The 25523-nt window shown below is 46.6% G+C and overlaps 1 protein-coding gene across 4 annotated transcripts; it reads right to left on the bottom strand.

The window, feature by feature from the left end:
* Nucleotides 1–498: 498 nt before the first annotated feature.
* On the bottom strand, nucleotides 499–23719 carry LOC146042679 (cryptochrome-1-like). Of its 4 annotated transcripts, none has more exons than XM_083162808.1 (11): nucleotides 23485–23716; nucleotides 21118–21347; nucleotides 20225–20419; nucleotides 19289–19407; nucleotides 12513–12667; nucleotides 11807–11947; nucleotides 10943–11110; nucleotides 9756–9896; nucleotides 9173–9324; nucleotides 3113–3342; nucleotides 499–1792 (listed from the first exon to the last, which is right to left on the bottom strand). In XM_083162808.1, the coding sequence occupies exons 1-11, from the start codon at nucleotides 23515–23517 to the stop codon at nucleotides 1740–1742; spliced, it is 1617 nt and encodes a 538-aa protein (XP_083018934.1). In that variant the 5' UTR covers nucleotides 23518–23716; the 3' UTR covers nucleotides 499–1739. The 4 variants fall into 4 exon arrangements, with proteins under 4 accessions (XP_083018934.1, XP_083018933.1, XP_083018935.1 ...); XM_083162807.1 differs by lacking the exon at nucleotides 23485–23716 and adding an exon at nucleotides 23233–23280; XM_083162809.1 differs by having other exon boundaries at nucleotides 500–1792; nucleotides 23561–23719.
* Nucleotides 23720–25523: the final 1804 nt, after the last annotated feature.

The raw sequence follows: 25523 nt of genomic DNA on the forward strand, positions 1-25523 counted from the left end.
ACAGTGAGTGGGATTTAGTTATGTGCCGTGGAGGACATGAACTGTGGGATAGATGAGTTTTGCAAGTGACAGTGGGGTTATGAGATCAAATTTGTAAAACTTGTGGCCCATTCTGAAATCGGCCATACCGCTGCTTGCAGACACCATTGTTTTTTTTTTGTGTATGCACATAGTTGCAGACTGGTAGCTCGCTTAGCGCATGTATGGAAACTGTTATCTTCTGGGCAGGTGACTGTAGCAGCTGCACACAGACGCACAATCACTCACATTGGAGATGACACTCTGATGGAATCTGCACTAGGTAAAAGTCTGGAGGGTGCGACCAGACACTCAGTCCTTGCACATTCATAGACGTGGCTGCCCACCAGGCATTAGTCTGTAGCAGACGTATACAGACACCAGTATGTGCAACTTAGAATCAGAATTTTTTTTTCTTTGCCAACTTGTGCTGAGAAGCAGCATTTTACAGCCTACCATCTTTTTTTATATATATATTAGAGAAGACACTTCAATGAAATATATAATATATATAGCATACATTGGCATTTCAAATGTACTAACAATATCCCAAAAGCAGATAAAGTAATCGTATAAAAATACAAAGATTGTATATCAACATCTGTATACATAAAACACAGTATTTGCATCTGCTACACTTCCAGAAATAGAGAGTATCACCAAAGCATCATACATATAGTAAACAGATATCAGAATTTGGGAGAGGGGAGGAAGAAACACCAAGAAAACTATCAAGATAAGAACAGATCACATAACATGCCTCATTACTTGGAAGGGCAATTTCAATATTGAGGCAACAGTTTTAATCCATCACGTAGGAAGAGTACATAGTGTATTACCTAGTTGTCTGTACAAAAACCATTCAGTAGTCTCAAAAAGTTTAAATATATGTGTCTGTACATCAGGGGCCAAGCTAACAATAACTGATTCCCATTTTTTTCATAAACTTTGTAACACCATTTTCTATATCTGGAAGGGAAGCACGACGTTCATAATATAAAACCCTAATGAGAGCATTCTTTACCATCTCCAAGGAGGGGGGTAGAACATTTTATCTAATTAATTAATTAATTAATATCTGCTTTTTGACAATGGTCAATATGACTGAAACAACCCCCAGCCTTAGCCTGGACAGCCTGCAAGATTAATTGTGAAATGTCCTGAAGTACCAGATCAGTTAGTATCCCAATATATTATCCTGTATCAGGGTAAACCATGTAACAAAGTCCTCCTTAGAGATATTTGGCCACTCTTTGAGCCTATGCTGAGTTCAAATCGGCCATATTTTATTGAAAAAAAAAACATACAAAAATCATAAATTTATTTCTTCCAGTGCAACAGGCACTGGAAGTCACTAACATAGCGCAGATTTCCTCCACCACCACCGTGTATAAGGATATTGTGCAAGATGGTGGCACATGCACAATGGGAGGAGTGAAGACTGTGGGAAATAACAGCAGAAGCTTAGTAGTGCCACCTCAGTGTACAGAAACCGAATGGTCGTGCTTCTCTATAGCACCAACATAGAACACTATACAGCTATGCTCAGACTGAAATCGCATGCTGGCACTGTGCCACCCCCATTCTTTGCCAGATAAGCACATTTCTTAGTATCGTTTGTCCTTTATTATAAGTGACCGGTGTAATTAGAATCTGCAGCCATTGCGCAGACCATGTCTGTGGTTACACCGGTTTACAGGTTGTTTTCTGTGGTACAAATATTACTTTTTCTTCTTAATGAGCTCAGCCACAGACGGCCCTTTCCTCTTCTCTCCTGCAACAGATAAACACAGATTATATTCTTAATCATTCTGTCCAAGGAGACGCAATCTTGTGCCTAATGTAGGGTATGCACCAGAACGATTTGGCCTCAAAACACCCAATTTAGATACAACCTTTTGACCGTTTGTATGTAAATTGCGCATGTTTTGGGCCATTTACGATGCGCAGTCTTGCTGGTCGTTTCACAGATCCTACCTGCAGCAGGTATGATCTGGAAATGACCATTCAGCTGGGTACAGGTCGAGATCGGATTCAGCTCGTGTGCTCCAACAGAGCATGAGCCGATCGTACAATCTTCTTACGATCTGCATCGTTCTGGTGTGTATCAGGCATAAGTTCACTCTATGCCAGTGGTTCCCAAACTGTGTGCCGTGGCTCCCTGGGGTGCCTCGGGACACATGCAGGGGTGCCGCGCCTTGATGGTCCAGGTCCAACTCAAATTATTAATGGTTAAATATTTATGAGCAAAACCAGTGCTGGTGGCTGCCAATCATAAAATGTGTACAAACAGAAACAAATCCTGCCCTTTACCACATAACAGACCCTAGGAATCGCATATAAACCCAATCAAATTAATTTTTTTTGGCTGAGGGGTGCCGTGAAAAAAATCTGATACTCTAGGGTGCCGTGTTTCAAAAAAAGATTGGGAACCCCTGCTCTATGCAGCAACCATTGTCCGAGGAATGTTCTTGTTAGTTTTGTAGTGGTAATAGCGCTGATCTGCTCCTTTCCCAAATACAAAGTGCTACTCATTGTGGGCCTGATTCAGAGTTGCAAGCAAAGCATTGTGGCATAGGCAAAACGGTGCTGCACTTCAGGTGGGGCAGATGTTATCATGTACAGAGAGTTAGATTTTTTTTTCTTTGCAAGGTAAATACTGGCTGCTTTTGCATGGTGCCCACAAAAGTTAGTCAGCTTTATTTGTATACTGCAATTTGGATTTCAGTTTGAAACCCCCAACCCAAATCTAACACTCTGCATTGTTAAATGTGCCCCACCTGCAGCGCAGCTTGGCTTTGCACAGTTGTGCATTTTTTTTGTTTGTTTTTTTACTTTGCTTGTAAATAAAGTGAAATTTAAGGCAAAAAAATTATTTATATAGAATCTCACCTGTCTCCATATATCGCCAGGTATGATACAGCAGTGTATTTCACAACAATTGCAAGAGGGCACAATTAGATTATAAATTAATTTTGTCTGAAGGAAGCACAACCATTTCCGCTGCGTCTTCCTCTGCAGTGTAATTGGCGTATTTACTAATACCCTGTGTTGGTACAATGCGTTATGACACCATTGATCACTTATTTCTCACCCTTCTTATTACTTGGCCCTTGTGTCTGTTCGGCGCCAGCCCCTGATCTCCTGGCGTAAGCCTCCTTCATGCGCTGGATGTTCTTCTTACTGACAGTCTCATGTACCACAATAGGTTTGGGGTAATCTTTCCCGATGATGCAGCCAGCCTGCACCTGCAGGCTGAGGGGGGATTTCCAGGGCTCATATATATATTCTGCTGGAAACTTCCTCAGGATCGGCAGGTACTTCCTATTAGGTGCACACGAGACAGAGAATAAGTGAGAAGCAGCACACTAGTACCACACTCTGCGTTCATGTCGGACTGCGCAGTACTCAGTAGGGCGGAGTGAAATAATTGAAATTGAGAAATTCAAAAAATCGGCCAGTGTGAAAAAGTTGTGACTTGACCTGAATAAGAAACGTGCAAAAGCATTTTGATCTGAGTCAACTTCTGTTCTGGCAAGAGACCTTAAGATTTGCTTTTTAGATGAACATTATGTCTGAGAGTGGTTCATTAATATACTTTAGCATAGTATAAAAATAAAAAAAAAGGAGTACAAGCTTGTCCTAGTGCAAAGTGACTGACTTTGGCGGGGGGGAAAAAAAACCTAATTGACCCATTTTCATGGTCACAATTGTGACTATTGTGTGTCTCATGAATGTGTTCTTTAGGTGCAGTATTTTAAACACTTCTGTTTATTGTCTTTACTTGTGGCAGTTTTAAACATTAATTGGTCTGAAAAACAATATTGCATCCCCTATGCTGGGAACATGATTGGGCTGCATTACAGCATATAATTATGCAAAAGATAAGCCAATATATTAACAGTTAAATACGTTAAAGTGCATTATGCTATAATAAACAAATACATCTAAATGTTAAGAAAAATAAAAATCAAGAACATTGATTCAAAAAACAACAAGTTAATAATTCTATGCGTGGTGTCCAGCAGTACATATATGCCAATCACTGTGTTAATTACTAGGCAGGATTGATCAGCAATACTTTATTTCCTTTTCATATGCTTATTGACCCAATTTAAACAGTCTAATAATAGTGGACATCAATCACAAGTGGTTTGTATAAACTGAACTCAAAACACAACATAAAAAAATAAGAAGACAATACAGTATGTGCAACATCTTTGAAACCTGTTATTATTGAATCAATTGATTTTATTTTTCTTAACATTAGATGTATTTGTTTATTACATCATAATACACTTTAACATATTTAACAGTTAATATACTGGCTAATCTTTTGCATAATTATATGTTCTAATGCAGCCCAATCATGTTCCCAGCATAGGGGATGCAAAACGGTTTTTCTGTCAATAAACAGAAGCGATATGTAAAATGATACATTACAGTTTACACTGCTACTTGTAATACTTATTGTAACAGTTACAGATTGCAAGTTATTTCTTATTTATGTACACAGGATTGTCTATCTTTGCAAAACATATACAAAGAGAGCAGCATAATTCCAATTACCTCCTCACTGGGATGGAATTAGCAAGATCTGACAACCAGGCACTCTTATTGAGAAGACAAAAGATACCACACTCACAGTGCTCCAAAAATGCAAAAAATAGTATATATTTTTTTACATTTATAGATTTCAAAAACAGTGCATTGGTTTTTTTTTTTTTACTTGATTGGCATTACTATCACAGGTACTCTTTACCTAGCACGGCGCCCACGATTTTGATCGTGGGCATCGCAGGTAAAAAAATCGCGGGCATTGAATGCACTAAAAATAGGGTGCGACGCCCGCGATTTACCATAGGGAACAATGTTAAATTTCTCAATTGACCCGATTTTCATGTTCAATGCCTCAATTGACCCGATTTTTCCATAGGAAACAATGTTAAATGGCCCACAGAGGTCAAATAGGCACCCTGAAGTGTGAAATGGCCCCCACAATTGTTAACGCCACCCCACGATCAACGTGAACCCGAAGCGTGGCGAGCGCAGCGGTACGCGTCCTACGACCTTTTCATACCCCCACTATCCACGTCGGCGTGGAGTTGAAACATCAGAATGGTGGGTCTGAATTAACGGGTCCATTCTAGTCAATGGGGGAAAATTGTGTCTATTTTGCACCCTGATATCTCTGGTTCTATGTGTCCTATAGACTTGAGACTGATACCATATGAAAGAGGAGACTCTTGGCTTACAGAGTAGACTAAGTAGTAAGAAGCGGCAAGCATCCGTAGTAAGGGTCATCTCCAATTGTCCACCTACTGTAGCTTATTACTACTGGAGTACCGTAAATAGGAAATACTGTATAGAGAGGCTAAAGACAGTGGCCAGTATTCAATGCCTCAGATTCGCCGGTTTTTTTTCAGTGAATCTGGCAAGTCGCTGGGTTTACGGCGAATTTTCTGTTAGAAAAAACAATTCTCCCTATTCAATGGAGGCAATTCGCCACAAATGAACAGCGAATGTCTGCCGATTCGCCGTAAATTATTCTCCACAATTTGCCTGTGATTTTCAATGGGGTTTTTAGTGGAATTCGCCGACAGTGTATTCAATGCTCAAATGGAGAACTGCTTTCTCCATTGATTTTCGCCATGATTCTCCGTTTAGCATTCGTCATCTTTTTTAGGTGAACTGTAATGTGATCTTTTAAATTAAAGCGTTTTTAATTTTTTTTTTTGGTGTTAAAAAATCAGAATATTTTTCCTATGAAGGGGCATGCTATTTTTATTCATATACTTGCAGCACATGAATATATTTTTAATATATATATATATATTTTTTTAAACATTTTTTTTTTTTTTTAAACATTCGCCAGCAGGGGGCCGGGAGCCGGAGCCGCTCATTAATATTCATATATTCACTGCACACTGATCCCGATGATCGGGACCAGTGAGTGCAGCGGCTCCGACACCAGCAGCACCCTGCAAGCCCTTCTGCTGGGGGTGAGGTGAGGGGAGGGAGGTGAGGGGACGGGAGGGGGGAGAGATATGCGGGGGACAAGCTGACAGGGACGGGACCAGCAGCAGCAGCCCGAATCTTTTGCAGATAGCAGCCACTGCTGCTTTCAGTGAGCAGAGGCGGGGGAGCTGTGCGTACTGTAGTGCTCTCCCTCCGCCATGCCACATTCGCCCGCCCCCTTTGCCATGGCACTTTTCCCCCCTGCTGCTGAGATTCTCCAGCGGGGGGCTCACTGATGTCGCAGGGAGCCCCCGCACAGCCTCAGAACAGGGACCCCAGCAGCAGTATACCTTTGGCTCTGGCAGCCACAGCACGGTGATGTCAGCGCTGGGACTGCTGGAGCCGGAGGACAGCTGCTGCTGGACCTGTCCCCAGGCTGTGCGCGGGCTCCCTCCGCCATGTCATATTCGCCTGCCGCCTGACCCCCTCACTCATGCAGGGAGCCCCCGCACAGCCTCAGAACAGGGACGCAGCAGCAGCAGCAGGCCTTTAGCTCCGGCAGCCACAGCACGGTGATGTCAGCGCTGGGGCTGCCGGAGGACTGCTGCTGCGGGCTGTGCAGAGGGGACACGGGGATTCGCCACTGCATATACTGTATTCGCCTATATTCGACGTCAGGGGCAGCGAGCCCCTGACGCATTGAATAGTGTGGGCTGGGGGAGGCTCACGAATGAAAGAGGAGCGATATTTCCTGGCGAGAGCACAGCGAATCCAAAACAGGATTCGCTACCTTGCGCTCGCCAGAGCATTGAATACCCCTAAGTGTGTTTGCATCCAGGAACTTCGGGAGGAGCTTTTATGTCTCCCCATTATACTTACAGCTATAAGTGATATCTCTATAATGCTGCTTTCACACCGCAAAACCTGCTTTAGACCAGGGATTTAAAACGTTTTCTAAAACGTGTCAGAGGAAGTTTACCCCCTTTCACAGCGCATCTAAATACCTGGTCTAAAGCAGGTTTGCGGTGTGAAAGCGATTGTGAAAACGGCTCACACTGCTCCCCTGTGCACTGTGGCCGGTCCAGGCTGGGGGGGGGGGGGGGGTGTGAGGGGGGGAGAGAGGCTGCCCGCGGGTCCTCCCGCAAAACTGATTAATTTATTGGGGGGGGGCAGCCTTTCTCCCCCCCTGCGCGCCCCCCCCCTGGACCGCCCACAGTGCACTGGGGGAGCAGTGTGAGCCGATTTCACAATCGCTTTAACAGGCTGGACACTCACCGCAGGACAGGAGCCGGCTATCTACAGCACTCCGTCCGGTGATAGCAGACGCTGGAGGTATGACGGGGGAGGGGGAGAGAGGCTGCAAAACAGCTTGGTATGGACACAGGGGGGGGGGGGGGGGGAGGCTGCCCGGGGGTCCCAGCGCAGCGGGTCCCTGCAGTGTATGTTATATCAGTGGCGGGGTCCCTGCAGCGTATGGGAACTAGTAGCTGCAGGGACCCCGCCACTGATATAATATACACTGTAGGGACCCCCTGCTCCCAGTGCGATTATTCCCCTCCCTGCACTGGGGGTAGCAATCCCGTTTCAGATCCGTTTTGACACCAAAAAAACGGATCTGAAACAGGTAGGACCCTGCTATTTTACCGTTTCCAAAAAAACTTTTTTTTTTTTGGGAAACTGTAAAATCACTTTGCACCTTTCAGACTGCACAGATTACCGTTTCAAAATGGTTAAAAATCGGCAAAATACCGTTTTTTTTGTGCGGTCTGAAAGGGGCATAACTGTTCCAGTACAATGCACGGAAATCTTTATAGGGAGGCAGGAATTTTGTGTGTGTATTAAATACTGTATACTCTAACTGACCTACTGTACTATAGCTGTTTTTTTTAAAAAAAGATCCCTTTATGAATCAAACTCAGGCATACTGTAAAACATGCAGAGTGGCACGCTTATCCACTACTTTACAAACACTTGACAAGAGCAGCCAGACTTTCCACTCAGATGCACCCTAGCGCCTTTTGACCAAAACAATGAGACGCACTAGCGTCTGTGCCCATGCAGATGCACGGAAAGGTTAATAGGGAGGCAGGAGTTTTTGTGTGCTAAATATACAGTAACTGACCTACTGTAAATTTGTTGGAAAAAAGAAGTTCCCTTTAATAATCAAACTCAGGCACATACTGTACTTTAATGTACAACATGCAGAGCGGCGCGCTTATCCACTAGCCTACACACCTGATAAGAGCTGTACTGTAGCTTACTGGACAGTACAGTAGTAGCAAAGTAGTTCCTGCGCGACAGAGCTTTTTAATACTGAAGTCAATTCATTCACACGCTGCAGCACACATTTCACGCATGCGCTGTGAAGATTTCAAAAAGTGACACCTGGTGGATGATCACTGGTATTGCACTCATCCGGCAATCGCCAAGCTGTTAAAATTGATTGCGATGCCTTGCGCCACCATGGCGGGCTGGCGGTAGAACCGCCATGGGTAGGCTGAATGAGTGGTGCAATATAACAATTGAATACGACCCAATGGGGCAGATGTATTAAGCTTGGGGAAGAGACAAAGTGGTGAAAAAAATTGAGACAAAGTGGAAGGAGATAACGCACCAGCCAATTAGCAGTGTTGAAAAATGACAGTTGGGAGTTGATAACATAGAAGGTACATAGAGCACATCATAGATGTATATCAGGACTGCTCTAAAATATGGTTATATTTGTGCTCCATGCATGCCTCTCATTTCTATATGTCGCTGTATATCTTTGATATACATCTATGATGTGCTCTATGTACCTTCTATGTTATCAACTCCCAACTGTCATTTTTCAACACTGCTAATTGGCTGGTGCGTTATCTCCTTCCACTTTGTCTCAACTTTTTCACCACTTTATCTCTTTCCCAAGCTTAATACATCTGCCTCACTGGGTGGTATTCAATTGTTAAATTGCACCCGATCCCCAGTCTAAAATGGCAGGAGATCGTAGGGCTATATTCAATTGATCTAATTTTTTTTTGCACATATCGGGCTCATTATGGTCAAGATTAGCAACGCATTTGCTCATTTCAGCTCACCATCCCGGAAATAGAGAAGTGAAATGCTGGTGAAAAACTATTGAATATTGCCCTTTGTGTCTAAGAGATCCCAAATCCTGAATGTTTGCTAAAGAATAACACAAGTCACTTGTACCCACTTTATGTAATCTCCATTTTTGTCTGTCTTCTTCCCAAACGCCACCGGGGAGTACACCCTGAAGAACTGGTGGAAGAAGGCGCTTGCTGAGAGCCACTGCCAGTTCCCTGCATTCAGAGACCAGTCTGCATCCAGCAGCAGCTGCTCAAATACCTGTGGGAAGAGAACACGGTGAATCAGGGCGACATTGATATTAGATTAGACACTCAGGGAACTAAACCACTAAAATAGACTGCGGTGGATATTTGGCGCATTCTCATTAAAGTGCAGGTCATGTGTAACATTAGTGGACTCTGAAGAGCCGTCACCTTTACAGTTGCAGGAGAGAAGCCAGTAGCCCTGTGCGGGAAAGAGGTGCTGCAGCAACATTCCCACTAAGGAACACACGTTCACTCCAACCTGGTCAGCTATGTAAATGTCTTGCCGTAAAATGTAACCTTTTTATCTGGTCAAGCCTTCATTTCATTAGATACAGCCTGATCAACAGAGCTGACACTTCTCATACACAAGAACAGGCCCTGTTGGTCACATAAGAATATACTGTAGCGAATACTGAAGGATTATTAGGTTTCTTTGAACCTGACCTTTTGACCCTCTTCCCATGATATCCACAAGTCTCCACGTGTCAGGAAACACGCAACAGCGTGCCGAGCCAGGTGATGGATCCAGCCCTCAGTCCGCAGCTGCGTCATGATAGCATCTATGAAAGGGAAACCGGTTCTGCCCTGCGCCAGAGAAGACAGTTTAATGAGGACTGATGTGAGTAACTCACTATCTTCCAGCAAGGACATCCTGAATAGATGTACTGTCCTATGAAAATGCAATGCACACTCTTTTCTCTAAATAATGTATGTAGACAGATGGAGGTGCGAGAGTGATAACCAACGGAAAAAAGTTATACTTCTATCCAGTGGGCTCATTAGGACATGCGGATAAATCTGTTGTAGGGTGCATGGGCCTAAGATTATAGCTACCCCAACATTTCTCATCAATTTCTGTATTGCTCCATATCCCAATCACCCCCAGTGATCACCATGGACAGAGACCCAACACACCCCATTTCCCCATCACTCCAACACTTGCTATGGTTGGAGACCCACCAGTCACCATGGTCGGAGACCCACCATGATTTATATCCCTATCACCTCACCATGCCCCATATAACTATCACCTCGCCGCTTGCCATGGTCGAAGACCCACCACACCCCATAGCGCTACCACGCCCCATGTCACTATCACTACGTCCCATATACCTATCACTATCACCCTGCTTCTTGCCATGGTCGGAGACCTACCACCCCACCGCTTGCCATGGTCAGAGACCATGGTAAGTGGGGTGCCCCATATCCCTATAACCCCACCACAGCCCATATCCCTATCACCCTGATACATGCTATGGTCCAAGACCTACCCTGCCTCACATCCCTATCACCCCACCACAGCCCATATCTAGGGTGGCCAATGGCGGGATCCGGCCCCCAAAACACCGGGATTTCAATCCCGGGATTGGTGCATCCAATCCCGTGATTTCGGGATTAGACTGTGCATGCGCAGTCTAATGCCGGGCATCCCTTTTACCCTACAAAGGCCAATATCACCATCACCCTGACGCTTGCCATTGTCCGAGACCTACCATGCCCCATATCCCTATCACCCCACCACATACCATTATCACCCCGGCGCTTGCCATGGTCAGAGACCCACCATGCCCCATATCATAAAAGGACATCCTTAAGCAATAGTCCAATTATGTAGGTCTGGGATACATTACCTCACTCCATGCCTGGAGGTGCTTCTTGTTGTCAGCCCAATCCACCTGGACGCAGACAGGATTCCCTTCCATTTTGTTGAAGTTGGGGATTCCGACCCCCGCTGTGTAGAAGAACTCGCGCCACAGCAGCTGTCCATGAAGTGACACGGGGGGAGAGGAGTGCTTTTTCTGGGGACAGGAAATCAAAGATAGCTCTGCCTTTTTCGATTCCTTTTACTAACCTTTACATACAGACATGAATGAAATAGACCCACAATAACCAATAAGAGCTTAGCTATCATCTGTACGGAGCAAGTCAAAGTAATAAAAGCACTCATCCCATTGGTTGGCATGGGTTACTAGCAGAATGCACTGGTAGAAGGGATATCCCAGCAGTTCTCTGGGCCTCACTGTTACCCGAATATGCAGCATGGGGCCCCTACTGCTTTTCTCCCTGTCTTATGTGACCTTGAAAGTGTATTGACAACTTTCTGACATGTTGGCACCGAGAGGAAATCAGCTGCTTCAGGTTCCTGCACAGATTCAGAGCAAGGAAGATGAACATGTACAAAGCAGTGCATGCTCTATCTGCAGTCTGTTGTCATGCAGCCATACTTGTGTGACAGGCCATTGCTATGAGTGACGAGTAAGTGCAGGATTCCTAGGGCTGGAATACACAAAGTGCCTGCATGCAGCCAGTTTCAAAAACAATCCAGGTAACAGAATTGCCCCTCCCCTTTAATGTTAGCGATGAAGCAAGCAGGGTATTCCCCCAGGGCGCCTCCACAGTTTCAGTGAAGTGCATTCTGCTAGTACCTGCATTTATAATGCAGGAACTGGATGCGATCACAGGACGTGCTATGTTCCGGCTGCTGGTTGTCTCACCCCCTGGTAGATCTCCACCAGCCTCCAGTAAAAGGTCCGCGCAGACAGACAACCAAACTTCATGTAGGGGCTCAGCACAGTGGTACTGGGGGTCAGGGAGTTCGGTTCGGTGTCTGGCTTCTGAAAGTTACACACCCAGGCCTGAGGGAAAAGAGTAAGAAAGGTCACAATGCAGACAGCAAAACTACCTACACCTCTCTATTCTAATTACTGGACCTATAACCTGCCCACTCCCTAATTATACCTACCCTGGGGTCTGGACATTTTATCAGCTCAAACTAACCATACGCTTATTCCATGTCTGACCATCCACCAAAGAACCCATATTGCCAGATATCCACCTCTGTACCCTAAATCTGGGGTGATCCCACAGAATTCAGATAGAGAGGCAGGAGAGTCAGAATCACATGAGTACCTCTGAGATATAATGGAGGCTGGGGAGGGCACAGAGGGAACACCCTTGTTTTAACCCCACCCCGAACTGTGTCAGCTCTAACAAGGTCTATGTGACATTATTTCGGTAACATTTTCTATAACCGCTTATTACAACCCCAGAAGGCTGCGGTGTCACCGGAGGGTTTTGTGTACACACAGTGACAATGGCACGATGGAGAGGGTGACTGAGCGCCATGGTATGTCTATTGGGGCTATTGCCTGCCCAGACCCCACAATAATCTTGTCATTCTGAGTCACCAGGGACACCGACCGTTCTCTTCATATGGAAGTCCAGCCGTCGCAGCGCCTCACTCTCCCCGCCAGGGTACAAGTGAGGTCCGAGTTCCCGAGTGTCTTGTCCTAGCTCCTCCAATGTGGGGACACCATACTTCTTTTCATAGGAGGCTTGCCACGGCGTGCAGCAACCTGGCGGAGCAGAATGGACAGTGTGAGCATGGACTCATAACAGGAATAAGCATTCAGCCGTCTCCAACCTGTGTTAGTCTCTTTGGGGGATATTCAGACCTGATAACACGACTGTGATTTCGCAGGCTGGGTGATTACTGATAGACTGCACATGGATATGGATATGGCCCATAGAACGCATGCGCAAGGCCACCCTGTGATAAAATCATGCTACTTTTTTCTTTGCTGGCCATACGCAAGTTGATGGACAAGAAGCTAACCAACGTTGGATGCTGGTACCCAGCCATTTTCTGGGAGCATCAGGGAAAACACAGGTGAGCGGTAAGCTGCGCTAAGCAATTCACAGGCTTGCACAGGGTGGGATCTCAATCTGGCTGGGCAGCGTATATATAATGATCGCAGGGCTCAGAGCAGTGACCAGGTCTGAATAACCCCTTATATGCACATTGTGGAAATGGTTTCTACACTGAATACAAAAAGAGGAATTTGGTACTTATCGATAATTCTCTTTTTCCGGGGCAGCAGTAGACACTGCAGTCTGGATGACTGATGGGGATAGAGCTGGTGTACTGAGGAGTCTGCACTTCTATTCTTTTTTAATGGCTGGCTCATCCCCCCCTCTATCCCCACCCAGACCCCAGTCTTAGAAAAACTGTCTGAGAGGAGAGAGACAGGCAAGCAAGTTGGATAAGAAAATAGTTAGCCACATGCATAACAACAAGACCCGCACACAAACAGATATGTACATAGGCAAAATGGCAGGAGTACAACTGCTGGGCAGGTGTGCAGTGTCCCCTGCTGCCTCGGAGAAAGAGAATTATTGGTAAGTACCAAATTCCTCTTTTCCCCCTTTGTGCGGCAGGGGACACTGCAGTCTGGATGACTGGTGGGGCAATAAAGCTTTTACTCCCAGGTGGGAGAGCGGAGGGACTCCTGGCGAACTGCCCTGCTAAATGAAGCTGAAGAACTGGCAAACGTGTCAAACTTGTAAAAACAAAGAAAAAAGGTATTAGAGCCTGACCAAGTGGTCGCTCTACACACCTGAGTGATAGAAATTCCCCTAGAAACAGCCCAGCAGGTGCTAACAGACCTAGTGGAATGAGTGCCTGAGCGCATGGGGATAAGCCTCTTGAATCATGAAACAAAGCTAACGGGCCAATGATTGCTTGGATGCCGGCTAACCTCTTTTCCGCACACTAAAGAATGAACAAGCAGTCTGATTTATGCACCTGTAAGGCACGAACTACATCCAAAGAGACAGGGCCTTCTGTGAAGGCCGGAACCTAATAGGGTGGTTAACATGAAACTTTGTAACCACCTTCGGTAAGAAATCCTTACTGGTCCTTAATTCAGCCCTGTCCTTATGAAACATCAAGAAGAGAGGTCTACTGGATAAGGCCCCCCGATTAAGATACCCTGCGTGCGGACGCCAGGGCCAACAACATGATAGTTTTACAGGAAAAGAACTTCAAGTCCACCGCTTCACGAGGTTCGAAGACCTCTGACTGTAGAATCTGGAGAATCCAGCAAGGGAGATACAAAAGGTGGCTGAAGTCGTAACACTCCTTTTAGGAAAGTCTGCTACTCTGTTATCACAGTGAGTCATCTGTGAATAAAGACTGAAAGCACAGAGACCTGGACTTTTAGGGAACCTAAAACGGAGACCAGTCTGAAGAAATTCTAACAATCTTGGAAGAATAAAGCCTTCGGATACTTCCTTATCTCGCACCAACGGACATAGGCCTTCCAGATGCGGTGATCATGCCGGGAAGTGACCGCTTTTCTTGCACTCATTATGGTAGGAATCACTACTGGTGGAAGACCGCTCTGTTTCAACAGGTCGGCCTCAACAGTCAGGCTGTCAAACGAAGCCAAGGCAAGTTTGGGTAGGCGAACAGATCCTGTAGGAGACGATATGGATGGAGAGGAAGTCACCAAGGAGGTTCCACAAGAAGAGACTGCAGGTTTGAGAACCACGACCTCCTTGGCCAATCCAGTGCAATTAGAATCACAGAACCTGACCCTCTTTTTATCAGTTTGAGAACCTTTGGAATCAAAAGAAATGGTGGAAACAGATAAGCAAGTTCGAACTCCCATTTGATTGACAGTGCATTCACTGCCGCTGGGTCCCGGGACCTAGAGCAATAAAGGTCCCCCACCTCTGAGTAAGCTGCTGAAAATCTTTTGGATGCAGGGACCATTTCACCGGGTAACGGCGACTGAGAAAGTCTGCTTCCCAGTTCTCGACACCCGGGATGAAAATGACGGTGAAGTTTTCTGAGTAAGCGTCTGCCCATTTCCAGAATGGGCCTGACTTCCTTCATAGCCGCATGGCTCTTCGTACTGCCCTGGCGATTGATGTACGATATCGCCGTGGCATTGTCCGATTGAATACAAACTGCCCTCCCTACTAGAAGGCTGTGTGCATGTAACAGAGCTAGATTAATCACTCGCAACTCCAACATGTTGAAAGGGAGCGCAGTTTCTTGCCGAGTCCACCGACCCTGAAAAACGTGGCCCTCCATCACTGCTCCCCAGCCACGGAACAGCTTGAACAATACTAGCAAAAAGATGAATAAAAACAACATCACTCACTCTTCTGCCAACAAGTTTCGGCGGACACAGCCACCTTTCTCAAGGATAGAGAGTGAGTGACCTGGCAGTGATATAAATAGTACCATGGAGGAAGCACTTCCGGTTCAGAGGTAGCATCTGAATAAAGTTAATAAAATGACCACAGCAAGCGCCAAAGAGTATATAAGGTACCTTTCCTATGTGGAATAACATACTCACTATTCAAGTGGATGTGAAAAGTCCAGTGTGTGTTTAAACAGCATTTCACGGTGATGACACGCAGACCGGGCTTCATGCTTCCAGGGTATGGAACGCAAACCTCGGAAGTCACATGACCGGTTAAAGCACGAGCTGCAGTGATCAGGTATACAAACTCCCGGATGTCGGAAGCTGTGCAGCTTGTGGAACACACACTTCCGGGTATCAGAAGTTATATGACTTATGGAACGCAAGTCTGTATTATGCGGACTGGTATAACAATGAGTGCCATCCTCCGGAACCCGGAAGTTAAGCTTGTGAAACGCATACTTCCTGTATAGTGGCGCGCAGAAGCCATAATATACGGACTGGTATACAAATAAGTGCAAACCCCCCGGAACTGGAGGTTAAGCTGGTGGAACGCAAACAAACATTGGATTATGTCCCTGAAAAAAACAGAATACCTCTAATAAAATCGATAAAGTATTACAGAAATGTGCTTACTCCATGTACAGTTACAATAACATTATAAGTCACCCAAAATTACATACTAAAACTGGAATTTATAAAAAAAAAATGTACATAACCAGGTCACAGAAATTGCATAAAATACTCATAAACAAATCAAAGAAACCATTTGAACTCAAATTCGTGATTTTGGCCATAAGGTGATAGGGATGCCAAATTAAAAATCCACCTCATCTCCGGCGAATATCCCTATTATAGCGCCAATTGATTTTTATAGCTTCTAGACCCCAAAAACCTGTAATAGATTTAATGGAGCGACTATGTACTTCCAAAAAATTTTAAGAAAAGGGATGATCTTTAAATCCCCTTTTTGTCTTACCGACGTATATATTTTATCACATGCACACCTAATGGCGTATTACCACGTAATTTGTGTTACATGTAATAAATTGTTTGGGTTTAATAATACGGTCCTTTATTTTTATCTCCGTAAATGTTCTCATTTCTGATGGACAAGCATTACACATTGTGCAATCACCACAGCGATGGAACTCAGGGGACTATGGGGCAGATGTATTAAGCTTTAACAAGCGATAAATTTAAGGGTGATAAGGAGAGATAAACGTCCAGCCAATCACCTGCTAACTGCCATGTTACAGGCTGTGTTTGAAAAAAGTCAGTAAGGAGCTGATTGGCTGGAGGTTTATCTCTCCTTATCACCCTTGCATTTATCTCGTTAAGGCTTAATACATCTGCCCCATTGTTCCATAAACGCACTTTTTACTATTTTGTCTTTAAGATTGGCAGCTCTCCTATAAATAAATTTCGGTGTTTTAGGCAAGATGTTAACTAAAATGGGATCTTCAAGTAAGTTTCCAATTTCTTTTAAATATTTGTTCTATGGATCTATAGTAACCCGTATATTGCGTATTAAATCCTATATTAAAGTGATTTGAAACAAGCAAATTTTTATTATTCCTATTGTTCTTTGAGTTTAACAGCTTTTCTCGTGGGAGTTCTCTAGTTTCATGTAACGCTTTCTCGAGTAATACATTACTATATTTTTTCCTCCGGGACTGAATCCTCTGCAATGTTTGAGGTGGATTTAACCACCCTAATTAAACCATCTACGCCCGGTCTTCCCCAGGCTCCTCCTGTACAGATTGTACCAAGGGAGTGGTAAACTCTCCTTCCTCAAGGTCATCATTCTCATAAATCAGAGTCTATGTTCAATACAGATGTAATAGGTCTCTTGGAGGGACCGGACTAAGGGCCTTATTCTGATCGGTGCGGATTTTACCGCTTGCGGACGTCCCGCCGATGTTGATCGTCTGCGCATGTGCAGAGGTCACTCTGCGCATGTGCAGGCGATTTCACCGCACGTATTCTTTATACGCCGCACAGGGGGCGTAGAGGGGCGTGAGGGGCTACTTAGCCTCATTACCCTATGCATACGCCCCGCGTTTCATGGGCGTTCCCATGCAAACGCGGGGCGTATGCATGGTAATGAGGCCGTGACGCGTGTGTAGGGGGCGGGCATCTGACATCGCCGGATGTCAGCTGCCCGCCCCCATACATGATTTCACACGGACAAGTGTCCGTGTGGTCTTGGGTGGCGGGACCTGGTGGAGCGTGCGGCCCTGCATTCGATGTTCGGCGACCATCGAATGCAGGGGCTGCTCCCAACATGGAGGAGGCGTATCCCCGTCCACTTTCATGCGGACCGCCACATATCCGCATACGGACGGAGGTGGCGATCCGTATGGAAGGCGGGGATTCGCCTGCACGGACATGACCGCATATTTCTGATCGGGCCGCACTGATCAGAATAAGGCCCTAAGAAATCTGAGAGGACCCAGTTACCGACTGAGCTAGATTATTCACTGACTGAATAAGATTTAGGGCCCATGGAGGCTCAGCAACAGACAGACCAGAACCTGCACCTGCAGGGACTCCCTTTCCCTACGAGATGCTGCCAGTTCCGCAGCCAAGTCAGCCAGGACAGACCGAATGGGGTCCTCCGCTTGAGTAAAGACTGGGGAGTAGGAGATTGTGAATGAACTACCACAGGGACCTGAACTTCCCTGTAACACTTCTCACATAAGGACATCCCTTTTACGTGCTGAGTGTATTGGTCTTTAAATATTTTGCAAACAAAGCTTTAGGGCAGCTTTTGATGTTGCTGCCTTTCCTGCCATTATGCTGTTTGAAAACAGCCAGAACACACACACACACACACACACACACACACACACACTGTACACAGACTTGTCACCACCGAAAGCTAGGGCCTGAGTGGACACGGAGAGAGGAGCCACAGCCAACCCCAAATTGGTGTTAAGTGCACAGATAAGTCCCCCACAACAACTCACAGTACTGTAGCTGGTGATGGGAGCACGCATTTCAGAGGTCAGGAAGCTGGGAGCCCAGGGTCTGCCTTGATCTGGAGGGAGTCCGCTGGAAGCGTGTGCCTGTAATGGTGCTGAGCAGCAAGAGGAGGAACCAACTCTAAACCCCTTCCCCCGCTGTGCGCGCCGTCCACTGACGGGGGACAGGGTGAGGAAGAAGGCGGAAATCACGCCCCCCCCTCCGTCGCGCCATATTAATCCCGGTGGCGGAGCTCTGAAGCCACTACACCTACGCTCTGACCGCGTACCGTGAGTAACGGCCTGTCAGAGCCCCGGCTCCCTCCTGTCAGCCATCCGTGCAATGGCGGCCCCCAGCTGTCATACCTCATTGTGATGTCCCTGGAGTGTGGGGGAGAGCCAGAGGACCCGTAATGCAAGCTGCAAGAGGTGTCTCCGGTGGCTCGGATCTGGGAGGTGCACCGCACGCGGTGACGACCAGTCCCTTCCAGGGTCCCTCGGTGCAGGCAGACCCTTGCTAAAGGGTCTGTCTGTTCTTTCCTTGTTAAAAATTAAATAAAATAAAAACCTAAGCCCCCTCAGGAGCTATTGCCCAGGAGACCGACTCCTCGTGCACTTTTTCTTAGCCTGGGGTCTGGGTGGGGATAGAGGGGGGAGGAGCCAGCCATTACAAAAGATTAGAAGTGCTGACTCCTCAGTACACCAGCTACATCCCCATCAGTCATCCAGACTGCAGTGTCCCCTGCTGCACGAAGAGTAAAAACCCATTTACTATTGTGAAGCATCAAATTAGATTGCAGCAGATAAGATGTATATTGCACATCGCTTTTAGTATAATCACTCCAAATTGAAAAGAGCAAACTACCGTATAGGACTATACCAGGGGAGATGCTAGTCCGTGGACTCTGTGGGAAGGACATTAAGCGCTAATGTTTTATACAATATGTAATGTTGCTATTCTCAGCTGCACAGTGATTGATTCAATGACACTTGGCGGACAGACTGGAGACTGTACCTTCCATATTTTCCTTTGTCGGAGCATGGCATGGGCGCTTCGGGGGGCCGATAGAGGCCAAGACAGTCTGAAAGCGGACATAGGTCAGAGGGGGCTTCCCGTTGTTTTCAGCGATTATTCTACAGGACAGGAAGCGGTATTACACACACCACACTGGACAATGATAACTACAGACAGGATTATATGCTACATAAAAAGCTTGAAATATGCATGAAGTGTGTTAAAATATGCTACATTAAATAAAAAAAGTAATTTTTAACTTATTTAAAAATCAGCATACAATTAGTTGCAAATAAACCTCAAAAATGGGCCCACAACATCTGCAGATGTCTAATGCTGTACACAGGATTTTTCTTCTTCCTGGCTGCTACAGCAGACTGCAGCATCCAAAGCTCTTCTTGCATCAACTACACGGACCCTCATCTCCAGCGCCGATGGCTCAAATATCAGCATAGCGTGTGAGGGCGGCGCAGTGATAGGCTTCCTCCCTGCGCCGCATACTCACTGTAACACAGTATTTCCTCCGCGCCGCGTGATGTCACAACCCTTTCGCCCACCTCCTCTGCTGCAGAAGTCTGTCTCTTGGTGTGAAGTCCCAGGCCAGGGGCAGGCAAAGGTTCAAGAGCTTCGTAATGGCATCCGCCCGACTGACTTTTATCAACATGGATTGGCAGCCTAGAGCAGTGTCAGACATATCGTACATCCAAGGTTCCCCACACTGCACACTCTACCACTACCTGGCCAGCAGCAGCCTGGAAAGCAGTGCTGAGACTCGCGGGTGGAAAGGAGGTGGGGCCTAAATTATGCACAATCACTAGATTTTAGGTAAAATATGCAATAACCAGTGAGAATGAGCAAAATATGCAAATGCATATAATCCTGTCTCTAATGATAACAGACAGCTACTGCAGCCATCAGCGAACAAGCTGGACCTACCTGTCTATATCATACAGGGTGTTTGACACCCTCTGAATGACCTCCACATTGTGCTTAGCCGCTAGCTTTTCTACCTCCTCATCCCGCTGCCTTGAGTACGGTTCTGTGTCCAATTCAAAAGTCAGGCGAGTCACCTTCCACTTCTTGAACAGCAGGGGAAAGACCTCGGCCGGTTTCCCTCTCACCACAAACAACCTGGAGGGAACAGAACGAGCGGAGCATCAACCAGGAGAAGCACCAATCAAGAAGCATTTCCCATGCAGCACCTCATGCAGGGCCCAGTTCTGGTACGGACGTGGGTAATCTGTCTGATTAGCGGATACCCCCCTCCTCCACTCAAATTGCCTAATTCAGATTATTATCCTGAGTACTAGGAATGCTATTAGTAGGCCACAGGTGTGGAGCAAGGAAACACTTTATAGGGAAGTTCAGGACAGGGGCCATTGTGAGATGTCCGTATAGACTGGAGGGAGTGTCGCTAGGTAGATCAGGGAGCCCACGGGTCTCATTTGTACACACTACAGTATCTCTAACGGTAGTAAATATGGACATGCAGGGGCAAAACATCCATGAGTCCTGCTTTTACAGATTAGTGATTTTCTTGCTATAGTGGTTATTACACTCATTTGAAACTGGGCAAACCATTGTCCAGAGCAGCCGCTTACAGCTGGGAGACCCGATTGGGATTGTGGAGGCTGGCCAAAAACATGTTACTAGAAAGTTGGGGAATTTGTTAAATAAAGTCATAATTTTTCCCTTTTTTAAAATTGCCAAAATGAACACCTTATATACCCATATACTTTAACCCAACTAAAAAGGCTGCGCCTCCAAACTATCAGGGTCTCAGGACATCTTACAAAGAGCCACCCAACCACAGTAACAAACTCTGGCACCTGCTGTTAATTTCCTTCAGGCTGTCATCTAGATCCTTCAGTGTCTCAATGAGGAATCTCCAGCGGTTGGCACTAACTCTCATGTTTTTGGGGAACCATGGATCCAGAATGAAAATGGGATAGAGCTCTGCAGAGTCCTTCATCGCTGCCAGGAGGGCGGGGTTATCGTGGAGACGCAGCCCCTTCCGGAACCAGTGGATTGAGCGGTGCGTCATGGCGTCTGCGTGGCACTGTAAGATTATAGGTTAGGGTCAAACATATCACACAGGGGTATAGTCCTTAAATAAAGAAATACATTATAGGGACTTTTTTAATATTATGCTTTTAAAACTCAGTTTTACTATAGTTATGATTCTGTTTAATACTTTACAGTTATACTGCGAGCCTGAGCAATATACATGTATGTGCAGCTATACAATCCAGCAGCATTACCTGAGTAACTGTGTATTATTAGGGCTTAGTATTAATGCTCTGTCTCCAGCATTACTGAAGTAACAGTGTAGTATTATGTGTGCAGCATTACCTTAGTAACAGTGTACTATTAATTCTCTGCCTGCAGCATTACCTGAGTAACAGCGTAGTATCCTGCCAGCAGCTTTAGCCAAGTAACAGTGTAGTATTAATGGCCTGTCTGCAGCATTACCCGAATAACAGGGTAGTATCCTGTCTGCAGCATTACCCGAGTAACAGGGTAGTATTCTGTCTGCAGCATTACCCGAGTAACAGGGTAGTATACTGTCTGCCGCATTACCCGAGTAACAGGGTAGTATCCTGTCTGCAGCATTACCCGAGTTACAGGGTAGTATCCTGTCTGCAGCATTACCCGAGTAACAGGGTAGTATCCTGTCTGCAGCATTACCCGAGTAATACCCCTTTCACACTTGCAACCCGGGTTCTAAGTTCCGGGTGCGACCCGGCTTGCAAGTGCTTTCACACTGGCCACCCGACCCGGAATGAAGTCGGGCGGGTGGCGTCATCTGGAGGCTTGGCCGGGGCGGCACTGGGAGATGTCAGCACCTCCCAGCGGCGCATTTTCACTGCAGTGAACGGGATCTGGGCCACGCTGACCCGGAATACCCGTTCACACTCACCGCATCCCGTGTCGATTCCGGAATCTGTCTGCAGCATTACCTGAGTAACAGTGTAGCATTAATGCTTTGCCTGCAGCATTACCTGAGTAACAGTGTAGTATCCTGCCTGTAGCATTACCTGAGTAATAGGGTAGTGTACTGTCTGTAGCATTACCCGAGTAATGCGGGGGGAAAACACAAGGACAACCCGCTGACGATAAACATCGCGAGCGGGTCATCAGTGTTTCTTCCGACCCGCTCACGATGACGCGGGGGGAGCACGACCCGCTCACGATGTGCACCGTGAGGGGGTCCAATCCGATGGCGACCACATACCTCCCAACCTCGGCAGTTCAGCAGTCGGGACGCTGCCGAAAATTTCGGGGGGCGTGGTCTAATTTGGGCGTGGCCTATACCCACGGCTCCCCCCGCACGAGGCCACGCCCCCATTTTGCCGCTATGGGGGCATGACCCAGAGGCTCTGTGAGCCTCTAGCCATGCCCCCAGCCCCCTGGCTGCGGGAATAGACACTGTGCGCATGCGCACAGCGTTTATTCCCCGCTGCTTAGCAGCTGACAGGGGGGACTCCCAACAGCCCCCCCCACACCGCGGGACACTGCCGCCCGCGGGTGGGACAGCGGGACAGGCCCTGACAATCGGGACTGTCCCGATAAAATCGGGACTGTTGGGAGGTATGCGACCCGCACCTGGGAGTATGGTCGTTTACAGATCCTACATGCATCATATCGGTATCGGTCCACACCAGGACAGAAAATGGCACAATCACCACACAATCTACATCCAATCGGTCGGAATTGGATCTAGATTGATGGGATCGGACCCTTGTCACCCTGGTGGGTACCCAGCATAACAGTGTAGTAGTATCCTGTCTGTAGCATTACATGAGTACAGTGTAGTATCCTGTCTGTAGCATTACCCGAGTAACAGTGTAGTATCCTGTCTGTAGCATTACCCAAGTAACAGTGTAGTTTCCTGTCTGTAGCATTACCCGAGTAACAGTGTAGTATCCTGTCTGTAGCATTACCCGAGCAACAGTGTAGTATCCTGTCTGTAGCATTACCCGAGTAACAGTGTAGTATCCTGTCTGTAGCATTACCCGAGTAACAGTGTAGTATCCTGTCTGTAGCATTACCCGAGTAACAGTGTAGTATCCTGTCTGTAGCATTACCCGAGTAACAGTGAAGTATCCTGTCTGTAGCATTACCCGAGTAACAGTGTAGTATCCTGTCTGAAACATTACGTGAAGAACAATGTAGTATCCTGCCTGTTGCATTACCTGAGTAACCGTGTAGTATCCTGTCTGTAGCATTACCTGAGTAACAGCGTAATATTAGTGCTCTGTGTAGTATTACCTGTGCACCAGCAGCCGTGATCGGGAGGAGAGCGGAGAGTGACGTCACGCCCCACGAGGTTGTTACAAAACATTCGAATTATGTAAAGAGGCAACGCTTCCGCCAGACCTCCCAATGGCCGCGGTGTGCGGAGTAACCCCGCAACCTTTCCTGGTGACGCCCCCCTGCTCGCGCCAGGACATATCTGCATAAAGAAATGAGGTGGCGGGTCAGACTCTGGGGGCGGGTGATCAAGTAAGGACACAGACACTGGAGGGCGGGGTATCAAGTTGAGGCTCAGGCAGTAGGGAGGGGCCAGAGTGACAGGCAGGGGATAAGGCACTGGAGTGGGGCGAGGCAACATGCAGGGTCTCAGACACACTAGTTTGGGGTGGGGGGTCTTGTTTGTTCTTATTACGTGCTCCTAAGTACTATACAAATATTAATTGGAAAAAGATATTTAAACAATTTATAAAAAAAAAAAATTCCCTGCTGCCTGCAATCCGCTGTAAAATAAGGGACGTGCTATTAGTACATCCCGTAAAAGGATCCTTTTTTATTTGCGTAGTATGATGTGATGATGGTGGTGTCGCTATCACTGTGATCGGCCAATAAGACACATATTTACCCTTTTACATGGGGTTTTCATTATGGATGCGGAAATTACTTTTTTTCACGACCGGACTTTTATAAGCAGTATATAGTATAGGTCAGAGGTAGCCAACTCCAATCCTCGAGATCTACCAACAGTTAACGTTTTCTATGTCTCCTCACAGAATCACAAGTGAAGTGTTCAGCTCCACTTGTGGATCTTTTAAAATGTGTCAGTCAGTAATGAGTGCACCTGTGTACCTGTGAGGTGAGCTGGAAACCGTGAACTGTAGGTAGCTCTTGAGGACTGGAGTTGGCTACCCCTGGTATAGGCTATGACACAAGACATTTGCTACCCATATATCTACGATAATTAATATACTATATATCAGTCATGTGTAGATGACCCTATAGATAATCCTTTACACCGCTATGAAAATAAAATCTTTTTTTTATAACCATAAATTTTTATTGAGTGTCACAACATTTACATAATAGAATATGTAATGGAATATAAAGACATGTTATATTCATTAGGCCAGGCATGCCCAATGTCAGGCCTGGGGGCCAATTGCGGCCCGTGCTGTCAATTCCAGTGGCCCTCCAGCTGGAAGCAGGCAGAGCATCAGATGTGGGAAGCACAGCACAGAATACTAAAGGTGGGGCCCCAGCGAGCGCGCCTTTACCTTGCTGTCTGCTGCAGTGAGGAGGTGCCGGCCGCCACAGTCAGATGTGTTTGGCGTCCTACCCCTGCTGCTGCAATCGTATATCACCCTACTTCACAATCACAGTGACAGCAGTGTTTGGGGAGGGGGGCAGCAAGGGGGAAGCTTGCTCCCATAACATGCAGAGTGGAGGAGGGCAGCAGCGGGAGCCCAAGCATCTCCTGTTCTTGCAGTGCCTGCTTTGCCTCTCCTTCCTGTGGCTCACACAAGGGTCTGGGAAACATACAGAGAAGGGAGGCAGTGATGGCCATTCAGAGAAGGGAGAGCAGGGGCAGGCTGGGGGACATACAGTGAATGGGGGCAGAGTGGAGTACATAGTGAATGGGGGTCATACAGTGAATGGGAGTCATACAGTGAAGGAGGGTCAGGCTTGGGGACATACAATGAATGGAGGCACTGATGGACATTAAGAGAAGGGGGCAGGCTGTGGGACAGAGTGAATGGGTGCAGAGTGGAGAACATACAGTGAATGGGGGACATGCAGTGAAGGAGGGACAGGCTGGGGGATATACAGTGAATGGGGGCAAGCTGGGGGAAATACAGTGATGGGGCAGGCTGGGGGACATAGAGTGAATGGGGGCAGACTGGATGACCATTCTGATGTGATTAATGATTCAAAGAATGTCAGACTGAATGGTCGGCCCCCACACATTTACACTTCACCAAAT

Source organism: Crinia signifera, chromosome 19 (assembly GCF_055691185.1).
Source record: "Crinia signifera chromosome 19, ASM5569118v1, whole genome shotgun sequence".
NCBI classification, from domain to species: Eukaryota; Metazoa; Chordata; class Amphibia; order Anura; family Myobatrachidae; genus Crinia; species Crinia signifera.